The sequence below is a fragment of the Chanodichthys erythropterus genome, chromosome 2 (genome assembly GCF_024489055.1).
Source record: "Chanodichthys erythropterus isolate Z2021 chromosome 2, ASM2448905v1, whole genome shotgun sequence".
In the NCBI taxonomy this organism is placed as follows: Eukaryota; Metazoa; Chordata; class Actinopteri; order Cypriniformes; family Xenocyprididae; genus Chanodichthys; species Chanodichthys erythropterus.
Genome location: NC_090222.1, coordinates 29,761,614 through 29,789,380, shown reverse-complemented (window position 1 = coordinate 29,789,380; position 27,767 = coordinate 29,761,614). Strand labels below are relative to the sequence as shown.

The following is a 27,767-nucleotide window of genomic DNA, read 5'->3' as shown; positions in this document are numbered from 1 at the left end:
CAGTGACCAAAGTCAGTCTTGATGACACCCAAGTCTATTAGATGGCTTTAAAATGCAATAGTATAATCTTTGGGGGTTGGGATGATTTACTGATTTGCCTTATTTTCCTTTGGAAACCTTGTACTTTATTGCCTAATCTGAAAATGGTGTATTTTAGACACTGATATCTGCGAGTCTTTAATTTAGTAAGAAATGGAATTTGACACTAACATTTATCACTGTTTTTTGCAATCTTGACATGTTCATGTCTTTCTCGCAGTGTGAATTGAGAATCTTGGTTTGTTGAAAGTGGTCTAATTTTTTTTTTTTTACAAAATATAGTTATTTTATTGCAGTTAACTTAAGAATTGTTACTTGTTACTGGTTTATCTTTTTAAGCTGTTCATGTGTTCAAGCTGTTCATGTCAATAGACCATATGCTATTAATCACAGAATTTCTCGTGTCGAATAAACAGTTAAGTAACTCATAACTTGCATAAGTTGTGCTTCACTTAAGATGTAAAAGCATTTTTGTTTTTATTTAAGCTTTGTACTCGCATGTACCTTGGTTTTATCGTGCTCATGGAAAACAGTGTGATAAGAACTGTTACAACTGTTGTCCCAGGTGCTTATTTTCACTTATAATCATTTGCTCTGACCTTATTGGTTGTTCTGTAGATATCAATGTTAAATAAATCCCTTAAAATGATTCTTGATTCTTAAAAGATTGAGCCATTCTTGAACATTGCTGAAGTTTGCTCTCTAAAGTTGTAATTAATTCCTCTGCAATGAAGTCTATTGTGTTTGCTTTGCTGGCTGTGGCTGTGGGTATGTAGAGCTCTCTTTTTATGTTATTTGTTAGTTTCTGCCTACACAATGACCTGTAAAATTCCTTACAGCTAATATGATTGATATAATCAGTTACAAAAGACACAACAAGCTTTAAACAGTGTTTTGGATTGCTTTATTTTTGGCACTTTGTGAACTATTAAACTCTTTTTATGAAGCTTGCAGTGCAGATGATAAAATCATTGGAGGTTATGAATGTTCGCCCAACTCCCAGCCCTGGCAAGTCTACCTTACTTATGATAATGGGGAACGCTGGTGTGGAGCATCTCTGATTAATGAAAGATGGGTTGTTTCTGCTGCTCATTGCTACGTTTCGTGAGTATATCATACTTTTTCAGTGTTGGGTGTAATGCATTACTAAGTAATTAATTACTATAATTTAAAAACGTTTCTCTTGAAAAAGCAAGAAATTACTCTTATTGTTTTTTGTTCAGCTCCTTATGGTGTAATTGCATTAAATATAGATTAGAACAATTGTATATCAAACAATGTAACAATGCTATCTAGTCTGTCATCATCTTTCATGTCTATCTTTTTTGAACTGGTCAGTGTTGATATTGGATTTGGAGTAATTAGTATATATATTTTTTTTTTAAATCCCGCATGCAATACTTTTTTTAAAGAGAGTAATTAGTACAGTTATCTAATTACACTGTCGAAGATGTAATTAGTAGCTAGTGATTAATTACTTCTTTTAGAGTAACTACTTTTTATGTTGAACCTCATCAGCAACTTTTTGATAACAACTAACAGCAGTTGCATGTTAATATGTGCATTGTGAATGTACACACTGAAAATGATGATGGTAAATGTAACAGATGCAGATTTCTGAGAAAAAAAGTTACACATTTAATTCTGTAATAAAGATGCAAGTACATTAATCAATCAATATTAAGCAGGCAATTTTGCTAATAAAAACTTGTATTAGAGCCCAGTAATATATGAGTTCCTTGTCAAATAGAGCTTCTCGTCTTACTGTTCACCTGGGAGAGCACAATGTGTACGTTGAAGAAGGCACAGAGCAGAGGATCGGGGCAGAGAAAGTGATTCCTCACCCGGACTATAATGATTTTACATATAACAATGATTTCATGCTGATCAAGCTGAAGGAGCCTGCCATCTTTAACCAGTATGTGCAGCCAATCTCTCTGGCGACCAGTTGCTCTTCTGCAGGGGAGCAGTGCTTGGTTTCTGGATGGGGCAATCAGATCACCACTGGAGGTGAGATGGCTTAGTAATGAAAATCTTTTGTGTTATAAAACAGTTCCAATCTTTAAATTTGATTGATTGAGTGGCAGTATATGATATTTGATCCAAAGGCAATGATATGTCGTCCATCATGTATCACTCTGTTTTGTGTTGCAGACAGACTGTTGGTCTGTGTATGACTCTTTCTGTTCTTATACTCTTCTCCAGTTGACTATGCTGCTGTGCTGCAGTGTTTGAATTTGCCTGTACTGTCAAGGTCACAGTGTGAGGGTGCGTATGGATGGCAAATAACTGAAAACATGTTCTGTGCTGGATTCATGGAGGGAGGCAAAGACTCATGTCAGGTATGTCATTGACAGTCTTTTTTGTCTGTTAAAGTTTAATGCAAAATCACACTTTTCTTCTTTTCCTTTTCTAAATTATTCTCAGGGTGATTCTGGCGGTCCTGTGGTGTGCAATGGGGAACTGCGGGGAGTTGTTTCATGGGGTTATGGCTGTGCTCAGCGTGGCTATCCTGGGGTTTATGCTGAGGTTTGCCGCTACACTGACTGGGTCGAGTCCACCATAGCTAACAATTAATTGTTTGTTCAGTCGAGTTGGACCTTTTGATTACAAATATTTTTTTCTAAAATATCTGATTAAATTCAGCTTTGAACAAATAAAAGTGCTTCTGTCCATTTGTTTTATATGGATATAGTATTTCTATCATGACAACTCTCTGAATATTTATATTAATGGATATGACAATGTTAATAAATTTGGTCTTGGCAGAACAGATCTGTTATGCTGCTGCTGCAGAGCAAGTACAGGAACTTGCTACTGCCAATACATATGCTGATATACTGCTGTGTGTATGCAAGACAAGACATACTGCTGCTGCACAAATAGGATATATAAAAATGATCCATAGCAGATCTATACAGGTGGAGCTGGGGAAGATGGAGGGTTTCAGAGGAACTCTGAAAGTGTGGTATACATTGATGTCACTTTCCCGCCAGAACACGCTCCCTTAGCTGTACTGAGTGGCAAAAGAATCTGCTGCATGACTGGATTTAATAGGGGAAAGTCAACACAAAATACACAATATATAAGTTGTCAACACAATATATAACAATACAATATATAGGGTAAGATTTTACCCCAAAATCCAACATTTTGACACAAAATGATAACTGCAAATCCATGTTTCTCTGCCTGGAGTCCAGTTGCTTCTTTTTTTTCTGTAGCTTTCAGCAGTCTGTAAAACTATACCTTAGATTTCTTGTCAAAGCTATTTGTACAGTCAATCGCAAATCTCTTTCCCGTTTTGGAAGTGTTTTGTGCATTCATGCACAAAAAAATCACTGAAAATCAATGCTGCTACTCAGTCTTTTTGCCACTCAGTGGACGTAACTGCAGTCATAATGGCCGACAGTGATGTCACGTGCATACCCTTTTTAGTGAATGCTAGACAGCCATTTAAATGTTGTGAGCAGCAAGCTCACTGGCTGCAGATGCAACATGAAACAAACAGCTGTGCCAAGTTAACATTGAGAATGAATGAATGAATGAATGAATGAATGAATGAATGAATGAATGAATGAATGAATGAATGAATGAATGAATGAATGAATGAATGAATGAATGAATGAATGAATGAATGAATGAATTTATTCAGTGTGAGGAAACCATCTGCTGGAGACTTTGAACATTTTTTTCTTCTTTTTGCTACACACTCGAGAACATACTGTCTCATTATGTTCTTGAAAGAACTTTTATTTTTACCCTTGAATGTACAAGTAACAAAGTATTTTAAAGTAAAATGCCTCAGTGACTTTTAAATTCAATTTCTTTTCTTTAATTGTTGTAGAGAGAAAGAAACATTGCTGATGAAATTATAGTAATGTTACAGATATCCTCTAAACAAAACTGTTTTTTTAAATCACACTCAAAAATTGTAAATGTGTATATTTCCTTTAAATGTCATTGGAGCTCTACAGTGTAACTGATGCACTTGAAACAACTCATCTGAGAGCGATTCACCGGACACGAGTGGCTCTGATTCATCAGACTCCTTATCAGATGAAGAACAAGAACATTTAGATAAAACATAGAATGAGTTAGTGGAGGGGGAGCTGGGAGTGCCATTTCATTGGGGATTCTGAGCGTCACAAACAATGAATGAAGCACGCTGGTGAGGAAGCTTGATAAATGCTCAGATATCATGTGCCTAAAATACTAAACATCATGTAGTGCAATATTCAGGGATGTATCATGATGACTTCCTGCATGGTCTCCTTTTGTGTAATTACTTACTCCCACAGTCTTGATGACACATGACTATTGGATATTAATATATTTTCCCTTTCTAATTTTTGGTACTTGAATTATATTTGTTTAATCACTGGATTGACTAATTTGGCTTTCCTTTGGACCCCTTGTGTTTACTGTATAGTTGAGACCTTAGCCTTGGTTTAGTCATTAATATCTGATATTAACATATCACTGTTTTAAATGAGCTAACTATTATTTAGATTCTTTTTTCTTGTACTGATTGAACAGTTAAACATACCTAATAAAGATTTTCACTGTCTGAAGTTGTGCTTCATTCAAAAACTAAAATACCACTGAACCGAACATATATATTATTTAAATATTAATGGGGAAAATATCATTGTGCATGTTCATTTAATATATTAATCCTCCATATTGATAATTGTGTGATTGTGTGACTGGATCATTTTAATCATTAAATCAACAATGGAACAAAACAAAAGATGGGTTTAAAGATGTTTATTGATTATTGACATGCAGAAGGTTAAAGGATATCAGAGATGTTGTTCCCCACTGTAAAACATTTTCAGGTGGTTAAACTTAGAAATGTAAGTTCACCTGCTGCCTTAAAAATGTGAGTTAACTCAACTAAACATAAGTTAACTCAACTTGAAGATAAGCTTTGTTTCAACTCACAAATAGTCAAGACAATGCATTACTTTAAGTTTAAATTTTAACTTAAGGTAATGCGTTGTCTTGACTATTTTTGAGTTGAAACAAAGCTTATCTTCAAGTTCAGTTAACTCACATTTTTAAGGCAGCAGGTGAACTTACATTTCTAAGTTTAACCAGCTGAACTTACATTTCTAAGTTTAACCAGCTGAAATGTTTGTTTTCGAAAGAAAGAAAGAAAGAAAGAAAGAAAGAAAGAAAGAAAGAAAGAAAGAAAGAAAGAAAGAAAGAAAGAAAGAAAGAAAGAAAGAAAGAAAGAAAATGTTAAGTTGTCCATTCGGGGAACCAAAAATTTTTATTGCAGTGAAAAATGTTTGGGGTTTTTTTGTTGTTTTTTTTTTTTTTGCTTCACACAACTTAGAAATCCTTAAAAAATAATAATAACTATTGGGTAAAAAACATTAAAGAGGCTTTAAAGAAGGATAAGGTGTTCAACTTTAAAAATCAAGTATCAGAAAAGTTTAGAGGCAATTAATGGTTTTGATCAAGAATAATCCAGAGGAAAATGGTGATAAGAAAGATGGATGACAACTATACCTCCTCTTCATCTGACAGGGAATCATCTGACTCTAGTGACTCCAAATCATCAGATGAAAAACAATCATTTAGCACACAGAAAAAGAATTTACAACAGGAAATTAAGGGGAAATGGGAGGTTTTTGAAAATGGGAGTCTGGGCTTCATATGCATTATATAAGCCATGCAAGTGGGAAAGATTCATATCTACTTATTTTATATGCTCATTCACACTACGTTTGGACAAGGCCATTGACGATTCAGCTGACTGCAAGATATAGCAAGGTATTTGTTAACATCTGAGATTAATACATTTAAAAAAACAATGGCAGACAATGCCGTCAATATTTGCTTTTTCATTGTATGTTATTGGTTGGGTTGTGTTCATATTGTGCACAGCTCAGTGATATATTGTGGTCGCTTGGCAGTTTTCCTTTTGTAAGATATATTTGTATGATAATAACTACATTTTTCAGTGACCAAAGTCAGTCTTGATGACACCCAATTAGATCTTTAAAATAATGATGTTAAAATAAATGATGTTTTCTTTTGAACCCCTTGAGTTTCCTGTGCATTATCATTTGAAAAACATTAATGCTGTTTCTGAAATTTGCAGAATCTTTCTTTTGTCTAAATGTGAGAACTTCTCCTTTCCTCTACAATGAAGACTATTGTGTTTGCTTTGCTATCAGTGGCTGTGGGTATGTATCTCTCTTCTTATTTATTATTTTCAGTTGTCATAGTTTTACACTAACATAGCCTATGGCTTAGACCTTAATATGATATACAACATGTTACTGATTCATACATGATAAATGATAAATATTAAATGAAATATGACAGACAAACAAATATCAGAAACATGCACTTTGTGAAAAATTACATTTAATATATTTTTTAAAAATATTTTTTTTCCAGCTTGTTGCACAGATGATAAAATCATTGGAGGTTATGAATGTCCATGCAACTCCCAGCCCTGGCAAGCCTACCTTACTGATAATGGGGAACGCTGGTGTGGAGGATCTCTGATTAATGAAAGATGGGTTGTTTCTGCTGCTCACTGCCAGATTCCGTGAGTATATATTATATCTTCACTTTTATTTTTGATTTAATTTTAAAGATGATGGTTCATTAGCCAACCCATCACTGGCATCCAATGTCAGCTTGTAGATCCAGTTTTGTATATTATTTGAAATGTATAGTATACAGTTTTTTTCTGGATTCAGTTAATCAAGACATTTTTCTTTACCATTTAGCACACCACTGTAGGATTATGTATTATCTGCAATTGTCTTGACATAACCATAATGTCTCTGAGATTATGTATAAAACCTATTTAAGACTATCCATATGTAGGCAGGCAATATTGCTGATAAAAGTTGTATTAGAGCCCAGTATATATGAGTTCCTTGTCAAATAGAGCTTCTCGTCTTACTGTCCACCTGGGAGAGCACAACATAACCACTGAAGAAGGCACAGAGCAGAGGATCAGGGCAGAGAAAGTGATTCCTCACCCGGACTATAATGATCTGCCATTAAACAATGATTTCATGCTGATCAAGCTGAAGGAGCCTGCCATCTTTAACAAATATGTAAAGCCAATCCCTCTGGCGACCAATTGCTCTTCTGCAGGGGAGCAGTGCTTGGTTTCTGGATGGGGCAATCAGAACACTACTGGAGGTGAGATGTCAAGTGACAAAACTTTTCCTTATTTGTTTTAATAAGATATGTAAAAGTTAAAAAGCTTTAATCTTTTTCATATTTTTTTTTTTTCTTCCAGTTGAATATGCTTCTGTGCTGCAGTGTTTGAATTTGCCTGTACTGTCAAGGTCGCAGTGTGAGGATGCGTATGGTAGCAGAATAACTGAAAACATGTTCTGTGCTGGATTCCTGGAGGGAGGCAAAGACTCATGTCAGGTATGTCATTGACAGTCTTCGTTTTTATGTCTGTTAAATAGTTTCATACAAAATCACACTTTTCTTCTTTTCCTTTTCTAAATTATTCTCAGGGTGATTCCGGCGGTCCTGTGGTGTGCAATGGGGAACTGCGAGGAGTTGTTTCATGGGGCTATGGCTGTGCTCAGTCTGACTATCCTGGGGTTTATGTTGAGGTGTGTCGCTACACTGACTGGGTCAGGTCCACCATAGACAACAATTAACTGTTTGTTTAGCCTGCATGGCTGACAGAATCATTTTCCCTTTTTCCTGAAATATCTACAATTAAATTCAGCTTGAAACATGAACAGGTGTCTCTGTGTTTTAATTTTTAAACAGACAGTCAACATGAAACAGAAGTTGTGATAGTCTTTTCATGAAATGGCTTCTTGAACAAGAAAAAAATGTAGGGCTGAACTTGATTTTGTACATTGGGAATTTATTGGATCGTTGTGTTTTGCTATTGGTTGATGTCATGTGAGTGACAGGTTATCCCCATGTGATCCCTGAAATAAACTAATATTTATTTTAAAGTGATAGTTCACCCAAAAATGAAAATTATCCCATTATTTACTCAACCTTAGGCATGTATGATCTTCTTTCAGACGACACAATCAGTTATATTTAAAAATATCCTTGCTCTTCCAAGCTTTATAATGGTAATGAATGGCGCTCTTGATTTTGAAGTCCAAAAAAGTGCATCCATCCATCATAAAAGTAATCCATGGGATTAATAAAGATCTTTTGATTCCAAGCAATGAGTTTTATTTAAGAAAACCCATCACTGTAAATCATGGGAAAATCATCAGTAAATAATGGCATAATTTTAATTTTTGGGTGAACTATCCCTTTAAGGACTACAACATTCTATTTTTCTGAACTACAACTCCCACATAGAGTCTGTGCGTGACGTCACACAGCCTGCATCCCAGTGTTGTGATATGGCGATCTCGCATAAAGCCCATTTGATAAAGGCGCAACCAATGGGTTATCAAGAAAATACTGTGTAGAAAAGATGCTGGGAGGAAGAAAAAAGAAAATCGGTGAGTTTGTGCTTATATTAGTTAATACAGCGCTATGCAGACATGCCTTTATGGCTGTGCACACAACCACGCAAAGACACGCGCCATATAACAGGCAGTTTTACACACAATGGGTTAGAACAGCAAATCCTCATATTAGCGAAACATTAAATGATCTAACCACTGCATGAGTGAGAATACACAGCTATATTCTTGTAGTCATGTTCATTTCGACTTCTCTTTCCTTCCTTGTTCAGCTTATTTTGACCCTGCACAGTGGGCTGTGTCCTGTGTTTCAAACCTATGGTGATGCAGCTTCATAGACAGCAGACTTGTGACATCAGTAACCACTTGCACTCACTGGGTTCTTTGTATCATACACCACACCTAGACGACTGCTACATTCATTTGTTATAGTTCGATTGATTGAAGGCTGAGTGCTGGTATAGTCCAAAATCACTTTTCACTGTTGTCCCTCTGCTTGAATATGTTGTATGTGTACCAGATAGGCTGTCAGTCGAGGTAATTAGTAGTGTGGACTGTTCATTGACTCTTTCTGTAGGTTACATTGATACGCCAGTACAGTTGATTAATATTTTGTGAAGTGATAAATTATTATTACTATTATTATTTGCACAAACTAAGCACTTGCATCATAAAATTGAGGTTAAACCACTGGAGTCTCATGGATTACTTTATAATGACTTAACTACCTTCCTGGGCCTTTAAAGGTGCCCTCGAATGAAATATTAAATTTATCTTGGCATAGTCAAATAACAAGAGTTCAATACATGGAAATGACATACAGTGAGTCTCAAACATCATTGTTTCCTCCTTCTTGTATAAGTCTCATTTCTTTAAAAGACCTCAGAAGAACAGGCAAATCTCAACATAACACCGACTGTTACGTAACAGTCGGGGTGTACGCCCCCAATATTTGCATATGCCAGCCCATGATTGAGGCATTACACAAGGGCAGCCAGTATTAACATCTGGATCTGTGCACAGCTGAATCATCAGACTAGGTAAGCAAGCAAGGACAATAGCAAAAAATGGCAGATGGAGCAATAATAACTGACATGATCCATGATAACATGATATTTTTAATGATATTTGTAAATTGTCTTTCTAAATGTTTCGTTAGCATGTTGCTAATGTACTGTTAAATGTGGTTAAAGTTACCATCGTTTCTTACTGTATTCACGGAGACAAGAGCCGTCGCTATTTTCATTTTTAAACACTTGCAGTCTGTATATTCATAAACACAACTTCATTCTCTCCAACAGTGTAGCATTAGCCATTAGCCACGGAGCACAGCCTCAAATCCATTCAGAATCAAATGTAAACAATATAACATTATACAATACTCACATAATCCGACGCATGTATGACGAACACTTTGTAAAGATACATTTGAGGGTTATATTAGCTGTGTAAACTTTGTCTATGCACTGTTCAAGGCAAGCGTGATCTCCATGGGTTTGGAGCACGAGAATTAAAGGGCCAGTGGCCCTGAATCGGCTCATTTATAATTATGCCCCAAAATAGGCAGTTAAAAAAATGAATTAAAAAAAATCTATGGGGTATTTTGAGCTGAAACTTCACAGACACATTCAGGGGACACCTTAGACTTATATTACATCTTTTTAAAAAAAGTTCTAGTTCTTTAAAGTGGTAGTTGCGTAGGCTGTCAATGGAGGGACAGAAAGCTCTCCAATTTCATTAAAAAGATCTTCATTTGAGTTCTAAGGATGAACGAATGTCATACGGGTTTAGAAGGATTTTGGATGAACTAACCCTTAAATTTATTCAACTGATTCGATCAAAAACGCTGAATAATTCAGAAGTTGATTGTAGACACAACGGTTAGATGCACTTCTGAACTGGCACTGACAGTTTAATGCTGCTCAATGGTGGAGTAAATGCATTTACAGCAATTTCAACAATATAGTATAGGTTACTTTTATTGGGCCTGAGGTGGCTCAGAGCAGGCATAATTTATTCGGACTTTTATGCAGCGTTACAAGCAGGCACAGTGCAGCCTTAACTCAGCTGTGTAAAGATGCCTGTGGAAAACAGCTGAGCTAAATGGCAATATGTCTGCAAAATCTATGTTACTTAATGTTAACTTGTTGTTTATTTATCTGTCTTATAAAACCAGTATCATACTGCTGTTGTAAATATCAGCATAGCTACAATTGCTTGCAACCATGCAAATGCAACCATGATATTATTTATTTCATGGTATTAAAAGAATTTATTGTGTTCAAAATGTATACTTTTAATTCATGAACTTAGTTGCATCTTTTCATTATGGGGACCAGGAAGTACAGGACCTAAATATAAAAGAAGTCTCACAGGTTTGAAAAAAGAAATTTGGAGATGCTTGGTTAGATGCTTAGCGAGGGAAAAGAGAGTAGCAGAGAGAAATCAGACAGAGGCCATGGCAAGATTAAAGAAACATGCAAATAAAAAGTTTACTGGTTTGGTTTGGTTGCAGTTCCTTAATTAGTTAGGCTGATTATTCACTGAATAATAAAAATCTAATTGTTTATTTAATAAAATGTAAAGCATTTACATTTAAATATGTAGTGGACTTATTTAGAAAACAGGTGGGCTTAAATTATCTTGTCAAGTTTGCATTTACATAAAGCAATTTAATTTGGTCGTTTTATGATATTTAGATGGAAGATTAATATTAAAGACCCACTTTATTGGAAGACAGTTCAAATATTTTTAAGAAGCTTAGTTATGACTGGGCTTAATAGACTGCTGCTAATGATTAATGATATTTACATATTACAATCATACCATTTTTGCAGGTTCAAAATTGTATGGTGCATTGTGACATGGGATGTGCTTTTATGTTTTAGTGTGTTCCTCTTACCTTTGTTAGTTAACCTACATAATTTCTTTCTCTTTTAGGAGAACTTTAAAGATCTGAGTTCAGTTGTACATTGAGTTTCACATCAGAAGTTACGCATCATGGAACATGCTAATGACCCACTCAATGAACCATCTGCTCCTGAAGCAAATCTGCACAACGAGCACCTTTCACTTTCAGACCAACTGTCTCCTTTGGAAGCACCATTAGATAGTATTGTACATGGAATAGAGGCTACAGAAAGTACAGATCAAACCAGTGGTCTTGAGTTGAAACTGGACCTCTATGTCCCAGCACCACCAATAATAGAACCCATAACCCCTGTAGAGGAAACAGTGGAGCACTGTGCTTTTCCTGTGGCAACACAAGAGGACAGCACACAACCTGAAGCCGTTACAGAGGAAACAGATCAAACTGCTGATGCTGAAGGCTTGCATTGTGAAAATCAGTCAAGTCTGGCTGAGTCGAGTACAGATACTGTGACAGAAGTGGAATGTGAGCATGCATCCAATGAATCAGGCTCATCAGACTGTAACGCTGCAAGTTGTGTGCTTGAAGAGCCTATAAGCTCCAGTGAAACACCAAAAATGTGTGCCAACACTAAATCATCAACTGGAGGTACAGTACACAATGCCGACAGAAAGAACATCCCTCCAAAGAAGGACAAATTTAACCCTCTGAAAATTGACATGGCCAAAGTAATACCTCTCACCTGTAAGTTCTTCTACGCTTATGTGTGTATTCCTAGAAGAACCATTATTATGGTCCTCGTATATTTATAAATGTTTGAAATCAAAATTTATTTAATTTCCTTAATGCATGTTACTGGTCGTATTTTAAAGAGTTCATTTGTGCATTTATTTATTTATTTTTTGACATTGTAATCTTTAATCAAAATGTCATAACTAGCTCTTTCTGTGATTCACTTCACTCTGCTGAAATTAACCCAACCATTTTCAAATCTTTCCAGTCCAGTATGCAATGCTTGCTTTTCACAATACAATCAACAACCAATGGATAAAATCAAGTCTCACCCAACATTTTTTAAAATTATTTTTTAAATATATTTTTACTCAATAGCCATTTTACTTGGAAAATTTCATAATTGCAGTAGTAGTGTTTTTAGCTACAGTTTCATTCCAGCATTAAGTTAAGCATATTTTTTTTTGCTCTTCTTATTTATTTTCTAATATGCATTGTTTTGTTTTTCACACTGATTTGTAGCATCCCAGCTCTCACTGCAATGCCTAGAATGTCACATCATCTTCAGTGACTCCAAAAGCAAGGATCGGCACCTTAAAATGAGCCACCCTGAAGAGTATCAGCAGTGCATTCTGGGAGATGTCCTTTTCACTTGCTATGTTTGTGATCAGCATTTCACCTCCTCCACAGAGCTCATGGCCCATCAGCGCACACACACTGGTAATGAGCGGTTCAAGTGCCCTTTCTGTAGTGAGGCCTTCTACCAGTCCTGTGAGCTAACAAGTCACAAAAAAAAAGTTCACTACAGCAAGCATGGATACACCTGCTCTGAGTGTGACAAGCCTTTTAAAACCTTTACTTTGCTCAGATACCACCAACGGGTACACTCAGCGGAAAAGCCGTATGTTTGCTCACACAAACACTGTGGTAGAAAGTTTTCTGCATCCAAGTCTCTTCAGAACCACTTAGAAAAACATCAAAAAGAAGAGACCAAGAGTGACCAGACAAATGCTTCAACCACCTCAAAGAAAAAGAGAACTAAAGGTAAATGACCAAAATCTTGCTTTTTATTTATTTGATTAGATGTTAAAAATGAGATTGCTGAGTTTTATTTGCGATTACAGACTTTTTATATTGTAGAGATGCACTGATATTACAATTCTGTATGATACTGAGAAGCCCATAGTCAGTTTCATGTTAATGCTGAAGGCTGATATTACATTTCTCTGCTATTTTTTCAAAATAAATTAAAAATAAAACAGTTTAAAGTGAAGGTAACCTAATATCAAATATCCAATATCTGCTGATATATACAATACAATGTATAACTCTAAAATCTGCTTATAACCAAAATGGTACCGATGTATTGTTCATCCCTATATTATACTGTGCTTTCATCACTCACTTTAGAGATCAATGATTGGATGATTAGAAGGATTGTTAAATGAGAATGTTGCTGTGCTGAGTCTGACCATTTGATTTATTTATACTTTTAATTTTGTTTTTCTGCAGGAACAAATGAGCGGAAATCCCCATGCTCACAGTGTGGTGCAGTCTTCAAGACTTCCAAATCACATCTTCTTCACATCAAAAATAAACACTCTCAAGTGTCACAATGTAGTACTGTGTTGGTACCACAGCCAAAACCACCTGGACTTACTATAACACAGACAGCAAATGGACAACCACCAACTCTGCTCATGGAAACTGTTGGACCGGCACCACAGCAAATGGACAAGCTGGATGCTGAGCAAATTAAAAGACTAATTGAGAAACTTGGAAATGTACAGAAAGTCAATCAGTTGGTTATATTGCCTTTGCAGCCACAAAGCTTTGGGTTACCCCACCCTCAACCATTAATGCAACCATTACATGTGAATTTTACTCAATCAACCATTCAGCCAACACAATGTGAGCAATCTGACACTGGCCCATCAAAAGCAGAGCAAATTAACCTCCACGTGTCAGCAGAGATGGGAGATTTGGAGCAAAATGAAACTGTTCTTTCACAAGAGGAAACCATTATTTCACCAGAAAACTCAGAGACCCAAGTAGCACCTGTTGAACTGACACAAACAGAGGTTCAAATGCAAATGGATGAAATTCACCTTGAACTTATACCAATACAGACTGAAACTTCGGTTTTGCTGGATCAAACACCTTTACAGGATGAAGTGTCACAAAATGACTTGGTTCATGAGCTGTCGCATACAGCAGAGGAACATATTCCAGTCATTCAAGGCATTGCAGCTTTGGAAACAAACAGTGAACCACCTTTAATTCCTCAACCTGAAACAGCAAATTATCATCCTGTGGAGGAGGACAATGTGCCGGTCAACACAGTAACATCTGAGGAGACCGTTACCAATGCAGACACACAAATTCAAGATTCAACAGAACAGTCGGTGGAATCAGACTCACAGGTGGTAAGTGAACAGGCTGATATAGGCAAATTAAGTGAGCCTCAAGAACTTCAGCAAATCCAAGCTCAAAAGGGCCAAGATGAGTCAGAGAAAGAACCATCCATGATGGAACCACAATCTCAGCCGGATTCCCTCAACAGTGTGCAGAACAACACCTTAATTGTCCTACCACAAAGCTCTGTGCCAAAACCAGACCAGACTATTTTACAGGATTGCCCTTTTGTTAAGAAGAAACTTCCAACAAAGAAAAAAAGATCTAAGAAACAATTGGCCAACAAACTTGAGACTAAGGAAGCAAGTAAAGTATGTGATGACCAAGTAGCATCAACCAAAAAAGTTAATACTTCATCAAAAGTGATTACTAAGAAAAAAGAAAAGACAAAGAACAAAAAGCTTGTTGTCAGATTTGGACCAAGCGAGAAGAAAAAATCCTCTAAACCGAAGGTAACATCTAAAATGAAACAAAAACAGAACCAGCAAATTAGTGATCAAGGCCAAGTGCATATTTCATCTCAGCATGACGATAAATTGAATTTTAACCAAAAAGTGCAAAAAGATAAAGTAAAGGGGGTTGAAAGTCCTTCGGGAGTAGCAGTGAAGTCAACAGGTCAAACGAATAATGCAACAGACACTGTTTTGGTGGCACCAGAAGCAACACAACAAGGGAAACCTCAGAAGAGAAAAATGAAGAATAATAGCAATTTGGTCAAGAAGGCACAGTCTGTCCAGGAGGTTCAACAAGATGAAACACTTGTACCTGTGCAAAAGAAAAAGAAGCAGGGCAAAACATCTGCAGATGATTGTCCCAAGAAACCCAAGGTTAGAAAGACCCAAAATGATAATTATAAGAAGAATACCCACAAATTACCAAAGCATAAGGTCACACGGACAAAATCCAAACCTGATGTTCCAGACCTGCCTCAAATAGAGAAGCAAGCTCTGCTCTTATTAAAAGGTCACAAGCAGCCACAGCTGAAGGTACACAAGTTAGATGCTACTGAACTTGAGAAATCACCACCAAGCAAATGTGATAAAAAGGTAATGCAAAAAACAAAAAAAGCATCTAGTAAATCATTGAAAGTAGCACACCAGAAGAAAGCAAAATCAGTTGAAAATGAATTGGAGTATCAAGGAGAGCCCTTTTCTTTTGAAATGCCCTCTGTTGAGAACAACCATGGTTCTGTGTCTACAAAGCCCAAAATTGTACGAAAACGCAAAGCTCCTACAAAAATAGACCAGGAAATTGCATTAAGCCCTCCATATTCTCAACTTACTCTTGGGTGCCAGGACTGTGGGAAGACATTCTCTGAAGTGTCTGCTTTACAGGAACACATGGCAGCCTGGCACTCCGCTGGAAAGGTGGCCTTCCCAGATGAGACAATTGTTGCTAAAAAACGAGTCATGAGCTCTAGTCCTAATGAAAAATGTATTTCACCTAATGTATTTGAAATTCATCTTGCAACAGACTGGGATATGGAGACTGAGGTTGGGGAGATTGGGGGAGAAAGACTATCATTCCCAGCTTTAAGTCCATCTCCTTCTTTGACACTTGCTTCTGGTGGTGTTGAAGGAAGGCAACAGGAAGGAGGCAAAGATGTTGAAGAAATTGTTCGTGGACCTGAGCAACCTCCTGAGAAAAATCCTTTAGAAGTTTGCAAGATCCCTTCACAGATTTCTAACCCAGCCTTAGTCAAATCTATCATGCCACAGGAGCTAATTGAAAATGCTAGTGAGAGTGTGTCAGAAAAAGAACAGAGCAAGGAGGTTGAGGCCAACACAGAAACTTCTTGCACTGAACTCAAAGATGCATTGGAGGAAGAAATTAAAGAAGAACTGCCCTTAGGGGTTAATTTAGTCATGGTTGGAGACCAAAATGAGGACGAGAACCATAACACTCAGATAAATAACATTTCTGGTGTCTCTCAAGAGAATGAAAATGAAGTAAGCAATCAATGTTCTCAACCTCAAGAGTCTGCTGAAGAATTAACTCAAAAAGTTCTTACTGAGCCAGAGATAAAGCAAGAAGAAGAGGAGGTACTTGTACGAAGAGTTGATGATCATAAAAGAGTGATGGGAGGACATTCTGTGAAGAGAGGTAAGAAAGGAGTTGGAAGAAACCAGGGCAAGAGACCAGTTGGAAGAAGAACTAGCACAGAAAACGGAAAAAAAGGAAATAAGGATCCACAGGAATGCCAAGTGCTCTATCATATGTGTGTACTTGATAATCCAGAGAGAAAGAACAAAGAAACAGATAAGAATGGAGTTAATGCCTCTGAAACTTGTCAACCATCGTCTTCTGAGGAGGCTCCTGAGGAACAGGTAGTTTTTGAGTTAGACTCTGTTACCACAAGTGTAATGGACATTGTGAACTCTGAAGATGGATCATTCGAGACATCTGAAGAACTAGTTAGAGACGGCAGCTCTCCTGGAATCATATTGGAAAAATTCTTGACAGCACGTGAGAGAAATATGGAAAATTCAAACACCCAGAGTCAGATTAGACGGGTGAGTGTTACTGCATGTTTTGTCCTTCAACATTTGAATATTAACTTTTAAACCCATTTGGAGGGTGTTGATTATTAATTGTGTCATGTAAAGTATGGTATTGTGCATCAGAATTACATAATGTTCTCATTAAAGGCAATCTCCAAGTTGGATACCAGTAAAGTGACTTCAGCTTACACATCTTCTGACATGAAAATAGAAGAACGTTCTTCAAATTTGGCTCACCACAGTCTGATTTCTTCTGAGAGTTGTTCGACGCGTGGAGTACAGATGTTTATTGTGAAAGCAGAAGACCACGTGACTACGAATGAGATGTTCCAGGCACTCCAGCCTGCAAATCCTCACCGTGTTGCATGCCAAGGTCAGTTTTAACCAAATGATTAGACTTTAATTATTTCTTAGTCTCTTTTCTAATGCAGCAGCAGTATCAAGAAAATATATTTAACCAGATGTCATCTGGTGCAGCTTGTTTATCCTAGGATAACACTACCTATTATGGGATGAGTTCAGTCAATCCTACCACCACAGGAAATTATTAAAAAACAACTTACCTGTGATGAAGGATGACCTCTCAGTCCCCCAGTCCCGTGTTTCTTGGGAATATCCCGGACGAGCCCCCAAACTGTTAGATCAAAATCTCAATAATAGGTAGACTATTTGTAATTCCAGTCCTAAGTTAAGAAACAGGCGCCTCAACCCCTGTGATGTGTGGCAGCAGCATCACGAGGCCTTGGGAGAATGACCAAGCAGACACAGATCAAGTGTGGTACAAAGCATTCTCCAAATTATTCAGGAAGAAGGGTCATATTTATAGACATAGGTCAAGCAACAATCTCCAGGATGGCTTCAGCATCCAATCATACGACTTAAGAATCAAACCTTACCATGTATGGCATTTCAAGAAATATAATAACAAATAAGAAATGTATGTGCATAAATGTGTGTGTGTCTTCAACTTTTGGTTGTGCGTGAGAGTGTCGGTGTGTCCAAGGACTACTACTTCTTGTTTTGTCTAGGGAGTTACATGAGCTGCACAATGGAAAAATCCCAAGACACAGAGAAAGTCAAAAAGTGAAGCCCAATAAATAAGAAATTATTTAACAAAACCTTTTGTCACTTTTTATTTATTAATATGCTCTTTGTTTAACCCTTTCTGCAACATTTTGATTATTAAAATTATTTTTTATTCATCTTTCAGATAAGAACAGAGATGGCACTTGTTCAGACTCTCATGTAGTGCCCATGCAGACCTACAGCAAGCAATGTATATTTTATCCTGTTAAGGAGGAAGAGAGGGAACATTTAGTGGAGCCTCCTCATGCAGAACAGTCATGCTTGGATTCGGGGGAGCTTGCAGGTGGGGGACATCTTTCTGGATTTTATAAGATATATTTAAATAATTTACAAAGAATTTGGAATTCTTTGCAGAATCAAATACATTTGTTTTGCATGTTATCACTAATCAGTCCCACTCATATCACATAGGGGCTTCATCTAGAATTGAAGAATGTGAGGAAATCAGGGTGGGTTCAGTACAAATGGACATGCAACATCTGTACACAAACTCTGAAGAGGGTAAATAAAAGAATAGTCAGGTTATTGCTTTGAAGTGTGGTCTGTTCCCTGAGCTCCGTTTGAGAATGTGCTTTATTGTTTTTGTAGGTGATGTTAGTGCTGAACAGCAGAGAACTCAAGGCTTTCTAGAATTCCTCTCTGAGAATTCAGACACGGATGATGCCGATAGTGTCCATTCTGAACCAGAAGCTGAAACTATTTTGATGTCCTGTTACCATGGACTACAAAGTAATGGTACAGTACATCGGAAGAGCATAGAGAGATGTGGTCCAAGTGGCAGAACGTAAGTATTGTTGGTGTAAAATAAGATACCAGGTATGTCAAATTATTGTCAACAATCTTTAAAAGCTGTTTTTTCCTCTCCTGTTTAGAAACATGGGTGCCTCTCCAACAAGACACAAAGAACCAGAGAGGCAGTTCAACTGGAAGCCCATTAACTATTTCAGTCAGTATTTTAGTTTGGACACGTGGAATGAAATTGCTGTCTGCACAAGAGAAACATCAAAACTGCCAAACGCTGTTACAGAAAAAGAGGTCGCACAGTATGTGGGGATCCACATTGCAATGGGAACTCTGAAGGTTAGTCATAATATAAGTGCATGACAACATTTGAAAAATGGGTCATTGTCGTAGATGGTGACAAAAAATTTCCTTGACATTTCAGTCATGGAAAAAATTTTTATAAATCGTATATATTTAAAGGTGCCCTAGATTCAAAAATTGAATTTACGTCGGCATAGTTGAATAACAAGAGTTCAGTACATGGAAATGACATACAGTGAGTCTCAAACTCCATTGTTTCCTCCTTCTTATATAAATCATTTGTTTAAATGACCACCAAAGAACAGGCAAATCTCAACATAACACCGACTGTTACGCAACAGTCAGGGTGTACGCCCCCAATATTTGCATATGCCAATCCATGTTCAATGCATTACACAAGGCAGTATTAACGACTGGAGCAGCACAGCCGAATCAACAGACATTGCAGGTAAGCAAGCAAGGACAATAGCGAAAAATGGCAGATGGAGCAATAGTAACTGACATGATCCATGATGATATGATATTTTTAGTGATATTTGTAAATTGTCTTTCTAAATGTTTTGTTAGCATGTTGCTAATGTACTGTTAAATGTGGTTAAAGTTACCATCGTTTATTACTGTATTCGCTATTTTCATTTTTAAACACTTGCAGTCTGTATAATTCATAAACAGAAATTCATTCTTTATAAATCTCTCCAACAGTGTAGCATTAGCCGTTAGCCACGGAGCACAGCCTCAAACTCATTCAGAATCAAATGTAAACATCCAAATAAATACTATACTCACAGGAATCGATGCATGCATGATGAACACTTTGTAAAGATCCATTTTGAGGGTTATATTAGCTGTGTGAACTTTATGTTTGCTGTTTAAGGCAGTTGAGAGCTCGCGGGGGGCAGAGGAGCGAGAGATTTAAAGGGGCCGCACGTTTAATCGGTGCATATGTAATAATGGCTCAAAATAGGCAGTTAAAAAAATTTATTAAAAAAAATCTATGGGGTATTTTGAGCTGAAACTTCACAGACACGTTCAGGGGACACCTTAAACTTATATTACATCTTTTGAAAAGGCACCTCTAGGGCACCTTTAAATATATAAATTTGACTTTATATTGTTTTGCACATTTTTATTGCTATTATGTGAATTTGTCAACTGCCCTGAACAAAAACCTTGCCACTACACCATTTTATTGACATTTATTGTTCTTTTTTTTTCTTGGTTAAGCATCAGTGCAAGGTTTAAAAAGTGAGCAATTAATTAATATATATATATATATTTAATATAATATAATTAATAATTTATTTTAAAACGATGCTTGTCTCTTGATTTTATTTATTTGTCATGACTAATGTTTAAAAAAATACAAAAAGTTCTGGAAAATATACTTCCAATATCAAAGTTAAAAATACGTTATGTTTAAAAAATTACATTAATTTTTTTCATATGGTTCATTTAAATGTCATTTAAATATATAATCATAATATATTGATAATATATTATATAATAATGATAATAGATTTTATTCATATCAGTGGTGTCACCATCTTATTGTTGTACTATATTGTCACCATCTTATTATTGTACTTTTTCATAAACTTGCTCATTAAATTAAACTGAGACTCCCTTTCCCTGTTTTCCTCTTACAAAGTTTCCCAGCACAAAGCTCTACTGGGAAGACTGCACCCGAGTACCTCTGATCTCCGATGCCATGTCGGCTTCAAGATTCTGCGAGCTCACTCGTAAATTGAAGCTGGTCAGTTCTGGTGGAGCTTCCATGGAGACGAGTAGCGATCAGCAATCTGAAGAAAGTAATCGAGACCAGCCAGGACAGAGTAATGAAGCGCACAGTAATGAGAATGCACATAATTGTGCAAACTCAAAGACAGATCCTTTGTGGAAGGTAATGCCATTGATTAGAAGAGTTCAAGATGGTTGTCGGGCATTGGAACGAAATGGAAGCTATGGGGTTGACCAGTACCCCCTTCCTTTTCAAAGACACCCAACCCATTCTTTACTTCACACGGTTGTCGTAAGTGGTGGAGGGTTGGTTGTGGACTTCAACTTGAGTGCAGATGACTCCAATAGAGAAAATGTAGTTGAGAAAATGGTCTCTAGGGGTAAAGATGGAAATGAAGGGATGGTGTTTCTTTGCAAACCAGAGCTTTCCACACCTTCTATGCTAGAGCATCTTTTAGAGGTGGGTGTGCAAAGCGCTGGCAAGGTTGGTGGGGCAAGAGGGCAAATAGGTGACGAGTTTGTGAGCTCAGATGGAAAACTCAAACTTTTCAGATGTCATCATGGCTTTATCCTTTCAGCAGTGGTAAAGGAGAAGCCACGCTCAACATCTCTCGTCAGTGGCTTTGAGCGAGCTATTAAAGCTGCGAATCTTAACCGTGACTTGAGAAGTCTTTATCGTACTCCATGCACAAACTCGGCAGTCAGCGCTTGGCCACATTCTGTTCTCTGGGACTTGGTTGATCTGGTGTTGGTAAATGCATGGATACAGTATAAGCAAGATTACAGTCATATTACAGATCTGTTAACACTTATGGCATTTCGTTTGGAGGTGGCCAAAGCACTGATTCTATCCAGTGGCGTTGACACTCAAGACTCATCCCCACCCTGCCCTCCTGCTCCCAAACTACACGGCCCAGATCCAAACTCAAGACCTTCTCAGGTTCTTGAGACCCCTTTGCCAGATGAACATACACGATACGATGGCTTTGGCCACTGGCCAGAGCAGCTGGCTGAGGGCGATGAGGCCAGGAGGTGTAGATTCGGAGGCTGTGAGAGAACATCACGTGTGCGTTGTCTCAAATGCTGTGTGTTCCTGTGCATTTCTCGAAACCACAACTGTTTCCTGAAGTTTCACAGTCGGGAGTCTTCATGAGGATTACATGCTGTGAACATTTAAACTTAAACATTTACTCATTTACTTAAATAAGCTGGTTAATTAAGTTATTGCTTACCATCATGACTCATGACAAACCCTGAGCCACCCATATCTTTTCTTGTCCAAGTTGTGTGGAAATAACACAATTAAACCTTTTGGGTGTATAATGAATGTTATATAGTGATTGTTATCTAATTTTTATGTTTCCACCGAAAATGGTATTTTATTGTATTTTACCTAGCAGTAGAACATGTCCTATGAATTGTTTGCTTTTTATTTCCTAAAAAGGAAAGTTTCATGTTTAGAATGTGATGTTTTCATTTATAAGTTCATGACTATATTGGTTTCTGCTTATTGTGCATTGCAAAATCATCTTCAGTTTATTTGTATGAAATAAAACCTTTTACATTTTATAGTATGGGCTCAATCTTTTTGTGATAAACACTTTAATGCATTTATATGTAACCTAATATATAGATTATAGTCGTTATTATTTAATTAGTTATGATTTTCTTATTTTGCATTACCAATAAGCCATCTCGATACCTGTTCTGCTTTTCTATCAACACAATGGAAAGTACAGCGGACGCCTTGGCACGTGATGCAGGGTTTTTTTTTTCCAGTCTAACAGCGGGTCACTGACTACACGTTTGCGCCCCCTTTATTTTCAAATGTATGTCTGGCTCATGCCTTTCCTTCCAGACAAAAAGGCTATTCTCATTAAGGTAAGAATTTTGCTGAATATTTTTTTAAGACTCAGATTTAATTAATGTAAAATATAAATATTTCCCTCTTTTGGGGCTTTGTTTGAAACCGCTTTGGCCAGCGAACTTGGTTTTTACTCTACACCAAGTTTAACCTCGAACTCAGTAGCTAGCTAATGTAGTAGCAACCTAATAAATAACAACAGCATTGCGCCGTTCAAACGGATAAAGTTTTGTTTTGATAGCGATATCGGCACATTGGTAGTGGGACTAATTTCAATACATGAAGTAATGAGCTAGTTAGCTAACGTTACATAGCATTGGTTTAGTTTGCAGAAGCTCAAGGCCCCTGTAGGCCTTGTTAGCCGGTAGCATGTAGCGTAGCATAGCTTAGTTAACGCGAACAAACGGTAGGCGGCTCTAAAACGCGCAATTGGAGACGTTTAGTATCCTAACATTTTTTATGTTATGGACAAATATTCTGAGACTGTTGTGATGTTAAGTCTTAGTGCGTCTTAAAAAGGTAGGTAATATATCTTCAGGCTTGTCCGCTATGTTTTGTTTTAATGGCTTAATTGACTTGTCTTGTAAAAACTTCATTCTGAACACTGAAGTACGCTTTCATTGTGTTCTTACGTTGTTTATTAATTTGAGTGGCACTTTTTAAATGGGTGTTGGGATTGGGACACTCTTAATATGTTTATACCCAGTATATTTGTATATATAAATTGTCTATCCTGTTTTCGTTACAGTAAAATTTACAGCAGGTGTACATTGAATCCCTAAGTCCTCATAATGGACTCTGACATACTGAAGATAGAGGAGATAGTAATGGGAGGTGGAGAGGCTGCTGCCCCTGCTGAGCTGCCACCTGAGAAGACAGAGGATGCCTACACCCCATCCATTCAGGACCGTGCACCACCTCCTATCATTCAGTCATGTGAGTGTGATGGAAAATCATTGATTTTGTACTGGAATCAGTTATGGAAAGCTTTTAAATGTGTTTCTAATTGGCACCTGTTGCATAGTGTTATGCCAATTTTCAAATAGTGTAATGGTGAATGGTGTCCTAGAATAAAATAAATAACTTTTAAGTTTTGGGAAGTATGATTATAAAACAGGATTCCTAAAATATCCCAGGATCCAGTATTACTGGATTAATATTGTTATGCTTATCACGCTCCGAAATCCTTTCTTTTTCTAAGTTATACTTTTAGATGTTTTTATTTTACACTATGTATATACATTTATTATAAACTTTTAATAATTAGCATTGTCTTCCATAGTAGTGTTTTAAATTTCTCATCCTCTCTCTGTGTGTGTATTTAGACCAGCATGAAAGCTTGCAGTGTTTCCAGTGTTTTATTACTTTCTGCAACTCAAAAGCCAAGGAAAGGCACATGAAGAAGAGTCATCGGGAAGAATACAAACAGCAACTTCAGCAGGTTAGTTGAAGCACTACCTTGATAGCACAGAAGCACATATCTCTGAGTATTTGCGATTCATTCATTTACAACATCAACAGTTTGATTTGAGTAGGTATGGTCATACTTCTGTTCACCATTCAAACTACTCTAGACGATGCTGAAACTTTGAATTGATAGCACTTTTTGTGTTTTTGCTTACTTAAGTTTAATCAATTGTTTTATTCTTCATTTGTAAGTTGCTTTGGATAAAAGCCTCAGAAACTAATAAATGTAAATGATCCTAAAAAAATTATGTATTCATTATTCTAAAAATATGAATCTTGTGATGCAAACTCCAAAATTGGCGTAATGGTTTTTAAATTCATTTTGCTAGTGTCAGTTGGAGTGAATATGTGTTAGAGCATTCTTCTAGTTTCACTGACTTGCACATAAGTCTGCATAGATGAGTTAATGTATTTTTTGAGGGTCCATTTACTCAAATTAAATGACTAATAAAATAGGAAAGCAGAGAGAACAGTCTGTTTATTGAATGTAAATCTTAAATTCTCAATGAAGCTGATAAACACCCATGGCTAAACTCTTTATTTTAACACTTCATTACATTTGTTTGGTGCTCATGTATTTATTTCGTCAAACTTTATTTATTTACTGCTGATAGTTTCTGAGGGGGAAAAAAAGTTTCTGAGTTTTTCTTCATCAGTAGACCAGATACCAGATTTTCATGTTATAATAACTGAAAGTACCATTATTATCAAGTGGTTTTGTTTCAGCTATTTTGATGTCAGCTTTATTTGACAGACTTTGCAAACTGAGTTTGCCACCAGGTGGAAGAGATGCTTTTTCAGAAGTAGTTATTTGCAGTGTGCTTATTTTTTATTTTTAACATAGTGGATGCACCATAATTGCTAGAACTGTTGCTTGAGTCCATGCTAATAGTGATGTTTGATTCACAAAATAATTATGCCACCATATATGTATTATAACTAATGCAATAAATATAACTAAACATTGTGCTGAACAGATATTTAAAAATATTTATCAAAAATTAACTTTAAGACATCTTTTCAAAAATTATAAGACTTCTGCAAAAACCTGAATCCATTTTTGAATGTTCATTCTAAGTATGAAATTATTTTGGTTTGAAAAGGATGTATGTTCACTTACCTGTTGCCTGTGCATCAACAGTGTGATACTCTGTTCACATGCTACGTGTGTGATCGAACCTTCCCCTCTTCTGAGGAGCTGACACAGCATCAGTCGACCCATAACAAGGAGGACAAGCCCTTCAAATGTGCGCACTGTCAAGAATGCTTCCGCACTTTCTCAGAGGTGAGAGGAGGTTTACATACATTTTTATAGTTCACATTATATTTTTATTAAATGGTGACCATTTGATGTGATTTGATTCTAAAATATCTTAAATACTCTATAAAATATATTATTCTAATTAATTTAGAAAATGTAATAGGCAATATACAGTTACTGTTGCTTTTTTTGCAAAATTTTATGCCATTGTTATCGTAGTGTTGGAGCATGGACAACTATGTACTGTTGATTTACACATGCCATGCTTAATAATATGATTATATTATAATTAATAATTGTAAGCCTATGTTTAATAACAATTCAACATGTCACTTTCTTTCCACAAGTTAACAACGCATCGACGGCAGGTATGTCCTGAACGTCAGTTTGTGTGCAAAGAATGCAACGAGACATTTCGAAGCCCTGGACTTTTGCGCAACCATCGTTTGGCCCAGCACCCCGTGCCCCTGGAAGAAGAGGAAGCAGAGGATTCCACAAAGACCTACCGGTGTGGTAAATGCGGTAAGGGATTTGAAGAAGAGGCAGAGCTCCTGCAACATCAGGAGAACCACGCAGGTGACCGGCATTGCAACGGTGGCGCGGCCGTCAAACGTCGAGGGAGACCGCCGAAAACTGAGGCCGCAGCTGCAGGTGAAAAGAAACTGAAGCGAAAGAAGAAGGATGAAGAGGCAGAGGAGCCTGAGGAAACCAACCATTCAGAAGACGCTTCTCCAACACCAGCCACAACTGAATCGAAGGTGGGAGGAAGACGAGGACGCCCAGCCAAGTCTACCCAGGAGCCAGCAGATGACGAAGCAGAAAATGATGACAAGAAATCTGTTCCTGAGCCGGCTCGGCAGATCCCTTGCACCGAATGTGACCTCACTTTTCCCACCTTGACGCAACTTCGAGCACATAAGAAAGAGAAGCACACGCAGCGGAAGCCTCATCCTTGTGGAGAATGTGAGGAGAGTTTTAACCGACCTGCGCAGCTAGAGGCCCACATGGCAAGGGCACATAGTGCTGGTCGGTACACCTGCCCCACCTGCGGGAAAAGCTTTGGCAGAGAAAGTAACCTGAAGGCTCATCAACAGAGCCACGGAAAAGAAGAGAAGCAAGTCGGAAAGAGATAATTCATTTTGGGAGAATTTTGAGGGTCTGTGTTAACAGAAGACGAATTCAATTTTTAAAATTTTTGTGTATAGAAATGTAGGTGGGGACAGGGTTCACTTTAGATTTGAAATTGTAACATAGTGGGAATCCTTCAACTGTGTGACGCTCGAGATCAACACTATGTGAACATGTTATTTGAAAACTGGAAACCCAAAGGGTAGGGTTCACAGTTAACTAATGGTATCCATGTTTGGGTGCCTCATTGTATCTTGACATCTGTACATAGCTTTGGCATGGCAAGTAACAAAGGATTCATACCACGACTGAATTCTCATTTGTAGGGATAACCATGTTGTAACTAATACCATCAAGAGAAACCCACGGGAAAGCCTTATTATATTGCCTAAGGCTTCACATTGTTGTTTTCTTTCTTTTTTGGAAAATTTTAAAGTCTTTTCTATAAATATGTGTTATTGTTTTTACATTATTTTTAGAAGTGTGTACAATGGTGAGTGGAAAGATTTACTAAATGATTGTTTTCTGATGAAACCTGGCTAAATTTTATTTCAAATGTTTCCATTTTCTACAGGTATGATTTGACATTTGACTTGAACTTAAATGTTACCCACAACTAAGACAGTTCTCTGAGTGAAGTAAATGTCTGAATAATTAATTGAAAATGTTTTTCAGTGTCTTCTGATTTATTTTCTGTGTTGCTATCAATTATTTGCACACTCTACAGCATTTGCACTAGTGAAACCTATGGTTAAAGCTGATCTTTTCAAGTTATACTATTGATTGATCATGAAGGAGAACAGTGGATATATATTTAAAACTGCAACTGTCCTTTCCCTTTCGTTGCATTTCCAGTTAGTCTTTGGTTAGCAAGCTCTGCATACGTGCACTGTTTAAGAAAAGCTTGGTTTCTGCTCAACTTGTTTCGTTCATTATCAGGCATTGAGTAAGGTGGGTATGATTTCTGTGACATAGGAAAGGCTAAACAGTTTGGTTACCAAAGTAACCAATACATTTAAATGGAAACAAGACTAAGAGAAATGTTCCCCTATTAGCCATTTTTGATTAAGCATAACAATGCCTAAAAGTTGTGGATTTTTTTGCCGTAGCAACCAGGCGGGGAAAAAATCCAGAACTTATTATTTTTTAGCATTCCAATTGAAAAACAGCTCGGGGAAAAAAA

At 37.0% G+C, this 27,767-nt stretch overlaps 4 protein-coding genes across 5 annotated transcripts; all 4 read left to right on the top strand.

Annotated features, from left to right (window-relative positions):
- Window positions 1-650: 650 nt before the first annotated feature.
- LOC137035595 (trypsin-like) lies at window positions 651-2,632 on the top strand. The gene is made up of 5 exons (XM_067409044.1): window positions 651-807; window positions 987-1,143; window positions 1,790-2,049; window positions 2,245-2,381; window positions 2,467-2,632. Exons 1-5 carry the CDS (start codon window positions 768-770, stop codon window positions 2,614-2,616), a joined length of 744 nt encoding a protein of 247 aa, XP_067265145.1. The 5' UTR covers window positions 651-767; the 3' UTR covers window positions 2,617-2,632.
- Window positions 2,633-6,199: 3,567 nt separating this feature from the next.
- On the top strand, window positions 6,200-7,697 carry LOC137035589 (trypsin-like). Of its 2 annotated transcripts, none has more exons than XM_067409031.1 (5): window positions 6,200-6,239; window positions 6,469-6,610; window positions 6,959-7,218; window positions 7,319-7,455; window positions 7,548-7,697. In XM_067409031.1, exons 1-5 carry the CDS (start codon window positions 6,200-6,202, stop codon window positions 7,695-7,697), a joined length of 729 nt encoding a protein of 242 aa, XP_067265132.1. The 2 variants fall into 2 exon arrangements, with proteins under 2 accessions (XP_067265132.1, XP_067265125.1); XM_067409024.1 differs by having other exon boundaries at window positions 6,457-6,610.
- A 751-nt stretch (window positions 7,698-8,448) lies between these two features.
- LOC137027334 (uncharacterized) lies at window positions 8,449-22,251 on the top strand. The gene is made up of 10 exons (XM_067395436.1): window positions 8,449-8,516; window positions 11,421-12,093; window positions 12,604-13,125; window positions 13,594-17,009; window positions 17,145-17,370; window positions 18,208-18,366; window positions 18,495-18,584; window positions 18,672-18,867; window positions 18,956-19,163; window positions 20,776-22,251. The coding sequence occupies exons 2-10, from the start codon at window positions 11,481-11,483 to the stop codon at window positions 22,015-22,017; spliced, it is 6,672 nt and encodes a 2,223-aa protein (XP_067251537.1). The 5' UTR covers window positions 8,449-8,516; window positions 11,421-11,480; the 3' UTR covers window positions 22,018-22,251.
- A 396-nt stretch (window positions 22,252-22,647) lies between these two features.
- On the top strand, window positions 22,648-27,230 carry LOC137027329 (zinc finger protein 502-like). The gene is made up of 5 exons (XM_067395424.1): window positions 22,648-22,745; window positions 23,477-23,664; window positions 24,054-24,169; window positions 25,337-25,480; window positions 25,804-27,230. Exons 2-5 carry the CDS (start codon window positions 23,520-23,522, stop codon window positions 26,587-26,589), a joined length of 1,191 nt encoding a protein of 396 aa, XP_067251525.1. The 5' UTR covers window positions 22,648-22,745; window positions 23,477-23,519; the 3' UTR covers window positions 26,590-27,230.
- The last annotated feature ends 537 nt before the right edge of the window (window positions 27,231-27,767 follow it).